This window comes from Dipodomys spectabilis, unplaced genomic scaffold (genome assembly GCF_019054845.1).
Source record: "Dipodomys spectabilis isolate Male_0828 unplaced genomic scaffold, ASM1905484v1 ptg000080l, whole genome shotgun sequence".
Lineage (NCBI taxonomy): Eukaryota > Metazoa > Chordata > Mammalia > Rodentia > Heteromyidae > Dipodomys > Dipodomys spectabilis.
The window spans coordinates 3,736,049-3,745,893 of NW_024870757.1; the positions used below are offsets into that span (position 1 = coordinate 3,736,049).

General features: G+C 63.4%; 2 protein-coding genes across 3 annotated transcripts; one reads left to right on the plus strand and one right to left on the minus strand.

The window, feature by feature from the left end:
• Positions 1-90: 90 nt before the first annotated feature.
• Positions 91-3,074, minus strand: Znf524 (zinc finger protein 524). Its single transcript, XM_042683201.1, has 2 exons — positions 2,992-3,074; positions 91-1,052 (listed from the first exon to the last, which is right to left on the minus strand). The coding sequence occupies exon 2, from the start codon at positions 1,009-1,011 to the stop codon at positions 91-93; it is 921 nt and encodes a 306-aa protein (XP_042539135.1). The 5' UTR covers positions 1,012-1,052; positions 2,992-3,074.
• A 140-nt stretch (positions 3,075-3,214) lies between these two features.
• Fiz1 (FLT3 interacting zinc finger 1) lies at positions 3,215-8,280 on the plus strand. Of its 2 annotated transcripts, none has more exons than XM_042683364.1 (3): positions 3,215-3,423; positions 5,030-5,385; positions 6,940-8,280. In XM_042683364.1, exons 2-3 carry the CDS (start codon positions 5,068-5,070, stop codon positions 8,224-8,226), a joined length of 1,605 nt encoding a protein of 534 aa, XP_042539298.1. In that variant the 5' UTR covers positions 3,215-3,423; positions 5,030-5,067; the 3' UTR covers positions 8,227-8,280. The 2 variants fall into 2 exon arrangements, with proteins under 2 accessions (XP_042539298.1, XP_042539299.1); XM_042683365.1 differs by lacking the exon at positions 3,215-3,423 and adding an exon at positions 3,754-3,825.
• Positions 8,281-9,845: the final 1,565 nt, after the last annotated feature.

The window sequence follows — 9,845 nt, forward strand, 5'->3', positions numbered from 1 at the left end:
TGAGGGTCTGAGAACACCGGAGGGGGGAAAGGCATTACAGAACACACTTGGGCGGCCAGTAGGCAGGGGTTTATTTCCACAGCTCCAGCCTCAGAGAGCCTGGCAGTCTGCAGGAGAGGCCCAGCCGAAGGCCACGTGTCCCTGAAGAGCAGGCCCCGCCCCAGACTGGGGTGTGCGGGCCTCCGCGCCCTGGCCAGCACCAGCAAGCCGTCCTGGGGGTGCAGGCCAGGCGGGGTGCTCGGCCTTAGGGCCTTCGCCCGGCAGGCTGGCGTCGGCTGCTATGGGGACGCCCTCCTCGCCCCAGGGCAGCGCGGGTGTGGGGTCCGGCGGGCACAGGCGCACGGGCACTCCCGCCAGTTCGGGGTGTTTGCGTTTGTAATGGCGGCGGAGCGTGTTAGCCTCCGTGAAGCGCAGGTGGCACAGCGGGCACTGGTATGGGCGCTCCCCGGAGTGCACGCGCTGGTGATGTGCCAGCTCCCCGGCCTCACGGAAGCGGCCCGGGCACAGCGCGCAGCGGAAGGGCCGTAGGCCCGCGTGGATGTTGCTGTGCCGCCGCAGGTGGCTTGACCGCTTGAAGGCCTTGCCGCAGTCTTTGCACTCGTGGGGCTTCAACTCCGAGTGCGAGATGCTGTGGCGCTCCAGGTCGGAGAGGTAGGGGAAGGCCCGCAGGCACACCGGGCAGAAGTGCGGGGCTCGGCTGGGCCCGGAGCCGGCCGGCACGCCCGCCGTGTCCCCCGCAGACACCGTGTAAGGCACACCCTGGTCATCGATCAGCAGGAGGCCGCCACCGTTCCCGGGCCCTGGCGGCCCCTGCTCCTGCGTGGGTTCCGGTCCGGACTTGGGGGGCCGGCCCCGCTTCCGAGGGCGCGAGGCCCTGAGCCCGGATGAGGTGGCTCGGCCCGGAGGGCGGCGGCGGCAGTGGCCCTTGGGCACCTGCGGGAGTCCGGCCAAAGGTCTCTCGTCCTCCCCCGGCAGAGGCGAAGGCAGCGGGTCTGGGCTGGGGGTGTCCATGGAGCGGTGGGGAACTTGGGTCTAAGCACCACCGGAGCCGTCTAGGAGGAGAGAGGGGCGGCGTCAGTGCGGGGTTCCCTGGCTCACCCGTCCCCCTGCCCAGGGGAGGGGTGCCATTCACCCAGACGCACAAGTACAGCCTCGCCTTCCGGGGGGGAAACGGCGAGACGGCTTCCCACCAACTGGTAAATGGCGCCGCTAGGAGCCCTGCTCGAGATCCGACGGTGCGGGCCTCAAACCGCCTCCGTGGAACCGCGACGCCGAAATGGCAGACATGGAGAATGGGGTGGGAACCAGCAGGCAGGGCAGTGGTCCAAGCGATTGGCAGAGGAGGAAACAGGGGTTTCCTCCGCTCAAGTGCTGCGTTGGCGACTCCCTCTCGGAGGCCAGTCTTCTGCAGAATGGACTCACCCAGACATGCCCTGGGGACAACTGCACCCAGAGGAGCCTGGTCACCCTGAGAGCCCACTTTACCCTTTTTGCAAAAGGGGAAACTGAGGCCTGGAAAAGCACAAGGCTTCCCAAGTTCCCTCCGCCAGTTAAAAGGCAGGGCCAAGACTTAAACCCCAATAGTTCAGGTGGAGCCAGGGGACACCTTGAGGTCTCTCAGTCCGAGGTATGCCAACAATGATTCCGAAAATGCCGGAGCCACTTTCCTCCTCTGCACAGTGAATTTTGCTAGCATGTTGTAGACACAGAATGGAATGAACATGAGGTTTAAGAGAAAAAAGGCCCTGAGCCAGGCGCTGGGGACGCCCATCTGTTACCCCAGCTACTCAGGAGGCTGAGATCTGAGAATTGAGGTTCAAAGCCAGCCAGGGCTTTGGTCGGTCATGAGGCCTGAACTCTGGGCCTGGGCCAGAGTTGAGCCTCCAGCCCCACTTCCGGCTTCTTCTGCTTACGTGGTGCTGAGAAATCGAATCCAGGGCCTCATGCATGCAAGGCAAGCACTCTACCACTGAGCCACCTTCCCAGCCCCTCCGTGAGACCCTTTTTTTTTTTTTTTTTCCTGCTTGTGGGGCCTGAACTCTGGGCCTGGGTGCTGTCCCTCAGTTCTTCAAGGCTAGCACTCTACCACTTGAGCCTCAGTCCCACTTCCGGCTTTTTCTGCTTATGTTGTGCTGAGGAATTGAACCCAGGGCTTCATGCATGCAAAGCAAGCACTCTACCACTGAGCCACCTTCTCAGACCATCCCTGAGACTCTTATCTCCAATAAACCACCAAAAAAAACAGAAGTGGCGCTGTGGCTCAAGTGGTAGAGCGCTCGCCTTGAGCTGAAGAGCTGAGGGACAGCGCCCAGGCCCAGAGGTCAAGACCCACGACTGACAAAAAAAAAAAAAAGCCTAGTCCACTGCATGGTCCTCAGGAAAGGGGACTTGCACTTGTGGGAAGGATGAGTGGCACCGGAGGAGGAGGACGGGGGCGACTAGCACCAGGAGCTGCAGATGCCCAGCAACGCGCTTGTGCGTGTGCACATGCGCGTGTCCGCGTGTGTGCTACGGGTCTAACCCAGGGTCTCACACGGGCCAGGTTGGCCAGCTATCCGCCGCCGAGCTGTGCTCGGAGCCTCTGCATCCCCTTTTAATAAACACATGGCCTCAGGTCCCCGGAGGGGCAACCTTTCAGGATACAGAGGCTCGGACCTCAGCATGGCCTGGACCATAAGCGGGTCTCCGCAGCCCCGCGGAAGGGGGAGACTGTCCCCTCGACCCTCCCCCCACGCTCGATCTCGCCGCGCACGCGCTCGTCGGCCTGGCTTGGCGGAGCCCGCACGAGGGGCGGGCCCTGCGGGGGCGGCGGCCAATAAGCAGCGCGGGGACCGCGGGCTGCTGGGGCTGCCAGGAGGGGGTCTGAGCGCGCGAGCCCGGCCGGCTGCGCGGGAGCGCGCACGGGAAGCAGGTGCGGGGGGCGCGCCTGAGCGCGCGCCGCCGCGGGCTGCCCCCTCCCCCGCCCCTCCCGGGCCCCTGGCCTCTGGGTACCTCATTTGCATGCCGCCTGGGCTCGCTTTTGTGTGTGCGTACGCGCGTGCGCGCACGCGCGCGCGCGAGGGGCGACGGGGCCGGTCCAGTGGGAAGGGGCGGGAGAGCGGGGCCGTGCCCCCGGCGGCGGCGGGGCGGGGCGGGGCGGGGTCGCGCGGGCAAGGCCCGCCCTGGGAGCGCGCCCGCGGGGAACAAAGGGGACTCCCTGGGTCCTAAGCGCCGGGCCCGCCCGGGGGCCGCCGCGCCTGCGCGCCTCCGCGGGATGTGGCCATCCACGTCCCCCACCTCGTGGAGGTGACTTTCTTCCCACAAAGCCCCGGCCGGGGACCCAATCAAGGACAGGGACCGAATAGCTGAGAAGCGGGAAATGTCTGCTTAGTGCCCGTAGTTAACATGGCGCCTGGCGCCTTCAGAGCCCAAGGAGGCCAAGTGGTAAGATGGTGCCTGCTCTTTCTACCCCTCTTGCACTTGCAGCACTCGGTTTCTCTGCTTTTTCCTTAACGCGATTGAACAAGGAGGCACCAGAGGAGGCAAAGCCGGGGCGAGAAGTCACCTCTTCCACTCACACCCCCGGGCGTGGGCGTCGGCAGAGCCCCGCCGTCCCTTGCCCCGCCCCGCGCCGCCCCGTGCCCTCACCCATGGTGGCGCCAGGCTGCCTTCTGGGAAAGGAAAGGGAAGAGGGAGAAGGGCGGGGTGTGGGGGGGGAAAGAGGGCGCCGAGAGGGCGGGAGAAGGCGGGGTGGGGAGCGGGGGGAAGGAGGCGGAAGTCGAGGGGCCCCGCGGGTGGAAGTGACGCTGCCCCCGCTGCCCAAAATGTCGGCGCCCAGAGGGAGGTGTAAGTAATTAAAGAGGAAAGCTGACTGGCTTCCCTGGCTTCTCGGGGTCATGCCGGGTCTCCTGGACCTCCGCCCCGCGCATTCGAGGTGGACTTGCCCGGCCTGCGCCGCCGGACCTGCCCGTGCCCCGGCAACCGGGGCAGCACGTTTCAGGGCGACGGGGAGGGACGGGAGGGCCCGTTTTCTGGGTCTGGGTACGATGAGCAGCCTGGGGGGGGGCATTTTCCACGGGGAGTGGGGGGCGGGGCTTCTGGTGACTGGGGCGGGGCCACGATCATGAAGAACAGTGGGCGGGGCTTTGCGGAGGGCGGGGAACTGTGGGTATTAATAGAGCGGTATATTCAAGGGGTGGGGCTTGTGAGGGGGCGGGGCTCGATGCTGAATCGGGGGAAGGTCCTAGGTTGAGATGCACTTCCATCTTTCCTCCATTGGAGCCTCAGCAAACGAGAGGGAGGTGGGAGGAGCCTGGAGTCGAAGGGGTGGAGCTTATGAGCCTGCTTAGGAAGGGGTCCCGGATGGAGGGGTGGAATTTGGCGGGGTTTGGTGCCACTGTAAGTCCTTTGCAGTGAAAGTGGGAGAGTGCGGAGAGGGTTCAGTAGTGGCCGGGATAGGGCGAAGGATATGACTGGAGTAGCCTGGAGACAGACATGGGGAAGATGGGAAAGGTAGTGTGGGGATTGGAAACCGGCCCTAGGGGCCATGTGCGGAGCTGGTGGAAGTCCAGGTGCTTGGCCAGAACAGTGGATTAAAGGGGAAGGGGAGGGTGGTGATCTGGCTCGGCCGCCCCGGCGGCGGCTCAGGTAAGCCCTGGAGCGCAGGGCGCCCACCTTCTGGAGGTGGTTACCGGCACTTCAGCCTTTTCTCTCAGAGAAAACAATTGTCATCCGTGTGCTCTGTGGTTGCAGTGCTGGCCTCCAAGTGTGCTGCGCCCCAGATCTTTGTCCTCCCAGCATTTTGGGTAGAGGGGAAAGAGGCCTGAAGGGAACACTGGGGTTAAGTAAGAGGGAGGGGGCGGGGATCCTAGGAAGGGGCGGTCCTAGCTGTGTGGGCGGGGCCTGGGAGGGTCTGTAGTGAGCTTGGGACTTTATGAATGGGGAAGGCTGGTGACATGAGGGTGGGGCTCCTGAACACCGGGTGGGGTAGGGCCAGGCTGGTGAGCCCAGGCACCCTCCCCTCACCCTCTCCTGTGTCTCCCTACCCCAGAAAGCACGCCCACCACCGCCACTGATACCCCTGCCACCATGGACGACGCCCCGCCGCCCGCACCCCAAGCCCCGGTCCCTGTGGCGGCTCAGGCGCCAGCGCCCCCGGCCGCCACCCCCCGGGTCCCATTTCACTGCAGCGAGTGCGGCAAAAGCTTCCGCTACCGTTCAGACCTGCGGCGCCACTTCGCCCGCCACACGGCGCTCAAGCCCCACGCGTGTCCACGCTGCGGTAAGGGCTTCAAGCACAGCTTCAACCTGGCCAACCACCTGCGCTCGCACACTGGGGAGCGCCCCTACCGCTGCTCCGCCTGCCCCAAGGGCTTCAGGGACTCCACCGGCCTGCTGCATCATCAGGTGAGTTTCTCGGGCTGGATGTGGCCCCGCCCTGGGGCTCCACCACACTCACCTGCCTGCTCCCTTGGCAAACTCTTTGCCTTCTGCCCGTGGCCCGGATGGAGGGACACTTCCCTTTCACCACCTCAATCCAGATGAATGAGCTTAGTACCTTTGCCAGCTGAAGCGTGCCTCCTGTCATCTAAGCAGCTGATGCCTTCCTGGGCTGAGTGTGTTCTGCCCAGGGAACCTGTGTTCCTTGGGATGGGATGAAGCAGTTCTGCAAACAGGAAGTTCCCTTAGCATTTGACATCAGTGAGTAGAAGGATAGCAGGAAGAGTTGTAGGTCACTGTTGACCTTTGGGAAGGAAGATCAGGGAAGGGTGACAGGTGGACAAAGAAGGAGTCCATGTAGGAAAACCAATGCAAGCAGAAAGAAGAAGTGCCAAGGTCCTGAGGTGGGAAGGAGATTAATGTGTCCCCTCATTGATGGGAGACATCCCTGTTGGCAGAGAGCACCAAGCAGCACTGAGAGTGGTCTGTCTTCAGCGTGTAATACCACCTACTCCGGAGGCAGAAATCAAGGAAAAACCGTTCTAGGACTGCCAGAGTAAAATAAGTATGTGGCTCTCCATCTCCACTAGTGGGTGTGCCTGTTAACTGTAGAGGAGGCACATGAAGGAGCATACCAGCCCAGGCCTGAGTATGAGGAGAGACCTGGCCTCAGCAATAACCAGCACTGGGGGCTGGGAAGGTGACTCAGTGGTAGAGGGCTTGCCTTGCATGCATGAAGCCCTGGGTTCGATTCTTCAGTACCACAGAGAAAAAGCCAGAAGTGGTGTTGTGGCTCAAGTGATAGAGTGCTAGCCTTGAGCAAATGAAGCTCAGGGACAGTGCCCAGGCCCTGAGTTCAGGCCCCAGGACTGACAAAAAAAAAAAGCACTAAAAAGAGCTGGAGTGACGCAAGTAGTAGACCACCTGCCTAGCAAAAGGGCAGGCCTTGAGTACAAACCCCAGTACTGCCAAAGAGCCAAAAGAAGCCGGGCATCAGTGGTTCACACACCTGGAATCGTAGCTGCTCAGAAGACTAAGATCTGAGGATTGCAGTTCAAAGCCACCCCAGGCAGGAAACTCCATGAGACTCGAATAAACTACTCAAAAAAGCCATAAGTGATGCTGTGGCCCAAGTGGTACACTATCCTTGAGAAAGACAAACAAAAAGGTCAGGAACAACACCCAGGTCCTGGGCCCTAGGTTTCCAGGACCTGAAAAACAAAACAAAAACGAGATGGAGGAAAAGGCTGAGTCCAGGAGCTAGAAGGGCGCTTCCTTGAGTTCTGGGATTTGAACCACAGATTGCCAGCGCACAGAGCCCCCAGACCTAAGTTTCTCTGTCAGGGAGTTGAAAAGGAGTAAGGCTTAGCCAGGCGGCGCAGCTCCAGGGCTCCGGGGACCCCCTGGGAACAGGCCCCAGTTGGGGGATGAGGCCGTGCCAGCGGGTCCAGGCCGGGGCCTGGCAGGGCTGGGGCAGGGCGCTCCTCCCCGGGCCTGATCGTGCCCTTGCTTGGGCCACAGGTCGTCCACACCGGAGAGAAGCCCTACTGCTGCCTGGTCTGCGAGCTGCGCTTCTCCTCGCGCTCCAGCCTGGGCCGCCACCTGAAGCGCCAGCACCGCGGTGCGCTCCCGGCCCCGCTGCGCGCCCCGCTGCAGACCAACCCTGGCCTGCCGGCCCTGGGCGCCCCTTGCGCTGTCTGCTGCAACGCTGGGCCCTGCTCAGTGTGCGGGGGCGCAGGAAGCGCAGGAGCTGGTGGCGGCGGTGGTGGCGGCGGCAGCAGCAGCAGCAGCGGCGGAGGCGGAGGAGGAGGAGGAGGAGACGGCGCGGAGGCCCCGGGCCCGGCCAGCTGGGGCCTGGCGGAGGCGGCGGCCGCGGCCGCGGCATCACTGCCCCCGTTCGCCTGTGGCGCCTGTGCCCGGCGCTTCGACCACGGGCGCGAGCTGGCGGCGCACTGGGCAGCGCACACCGACGTGAAGCCCTTCAAGTGCCCGCGCTGCGAGCGTGACTTCAACGCGCCCGCGCTGCTGGAGCGGCACAAGCTCACGCATGACCTGCAGGGCGCCGCGCCACCGCCCGGGCACGTCTGGGGCGCGGGGCTGGAGGTTGGAGGCGAGGGCTTGGGGCTGGAGGTGGGCGTTGGCGGCGAGGGCGCTGGGCCGGAGGGCTCGGCCCCCTCTGCCTGGGGGGGCGCCCTGCTCCTTGGCCCGCCTGGTGGCGGCGGCGGTCTGGCCGAGCTGGGCGCCCTGCTTCCAGAGGGTGTCGCTGAGGTCCCCACCGAGCCCCTGGAGGACACCCTGTACCAGTGCGACTGCGGGACCTTCTTCGCCGCGGCTGCCGCCCTGGCCGGGCACCTGGAGGCACACGCGGGCCCCGCAACCTACGGCTGCGGGCACTGCGGGGAGCTGTACGCGGGGCTGGCCGCGCTGGAGGAGCACCGGCGGGTGAGCCATGGGGAGGGCGGCGGGGGCACGGAGGCGGAGGCGGCCGAGGGCCCTGCGGCGCCTGGGGAGCCCGGGGAGCCCGCGCCCAGCGCGGGCCGCAGCACCAAGAAGATTTTCGGCTGCTCCGAGTGTGAGAAGCTGTTCCGCTCCCCGCGCGACCTGGAGCGGCACGTCCTGGTGCACACCGGGGAGAAGCCGTTCCCCTGCCTGGAGTGCGGCAAGTTCTTCCGCCACGAGTGCTACCTCAAGCGCCACCGGCTGCTGCACGGCCCCGAGCGGCCCTTCCCCTGCCACATCTGCGGCAAGGGCTTCATCACGCTCAGCAACCTCTCCCGGCACCTGAAGCTGCACCGAGGCATGGACTGACGGGCCAGCCCGGAGGCCCGTCCCGCCCAGAGACCGCCCCCCCCCCCCCCCGGCGCCCCCAGACCGGGCCCCGGCCTGCCCCGATCCACGCGTGCACCCCGATGTTGGGGACCACAAGGAAGCCGATGACTTGGCCCCGGGGGGGGGGGACCCGAGGACCACATGGGTGGCCGCTGACATCCACAGAGAACCAGAGCTAGAGACAACCCCTCCCCAAACATGTGCTGGAACCCCCGAATCAGCAGGCGTCTAAGATGTGGCGACCTAGGAACGAAAAGTGGGTCTCCCCACATGCCCCCTTCCTGAGAGCCATCATTCCCAGCGACATGGGGGACCTAGGGCGGCGGGGATCACGTTCCCTAAGTCCTTCTGGAAGCATCCCCCCTCTGAACTGCCCGCCAGTCCCTGGCGACCCCAGAAAACAGATATAGCCGAAATCTGCCTTTCCCCCATTCCATACCCTGCATCGAAAGAGGACCAGGTAGGTGCCCCCGCCCCCCCCCCCTGCGGAATGGACCGACCCTCCTCACCCCTCCCCTGAGCAGAACAGACTGGTCTGGACTCCCCACCCCTCACGAACTGGCCATCCTCTTAGAGCCAGCTCACCCTGGCCCCTGTAGTATGTGGGCTAGCCACCAGCCTCTGCGTGCCCGCCCTGCGACCTCCTCCCGGAGAGGTGGCTTGGCTGGCTCTGCACTTCCCTCCCAATCTGTAGCACCTGTCTGTCTCTCTCCATCTCTGTCAGTTTGTCTCTTTGTTCCTCGGAAGCCCGAGAATACTGGGGGAGTTGGCTAGGGTGTTCCACCATGAGCCTAGGCCTCCTCATCTGTCACACAGCCCCATGTCTCCAGTACCCCCAATAAACCTTGTCCTGTCGATCACTCTTGTGTCACTGGTCCTGGGCTCTCTCCCTCTGGGATTTAGAATGTGCCTCCTCTGCTTCTTTTTTGAGATAAGGTCTCGCTTGTCCTTCAGAGTGGACTTGAACTGTGATTCTCCCGCCTCAGCCTCCCAAGTGTTAGGATTACAGGGATGCACCATCATGCCTGACTGGAGGCCCCCGAAATAAAGTCAGTACAAGTGCTCATACCAGCAAAGTTCTGGGTCTTTTAGATTGCACACAGTTAAGTCTCATTTAAATGGAGCCCTGTGTCTCTGGGATGTTTTTGTTTTTGTTCAGCTGTGGGGCTCAACAGAGCCTGGGCATTGTCCCTGAGGGTTTTTTTTGTTTTGTTGAGGCTAGCACTCTTGTCACTTTGAGCCACAGCTCCACTTCCAGTTCTTTGGTGGGGCACTGGAGGTAAGAGTCTCATGAACTTTGAACAGTCATCCCTAGGTCTCAGCATCCTGAGTAGCTAGGATTACAGGTGTGAGCCACCAGTGTCCTGCCCTATGTCTTTAATGTATTTTGATATGTTAAGATACAGGCTGGTTTTTGATTGTCACATCCCCTAGAAATTAGACCTGCCCTTTAGTAAACACAGCAGACCCCAGAGGCCACACCTGTTGGCCACAGAGCCATATCCCAAGAGACCTGGAAGAGGCCAGGCTCTCATACTTTGCTTTCTCAGGGCCCGCCCATCAGATGACAGATAGATTCCTGTGTGATTGATCCATTG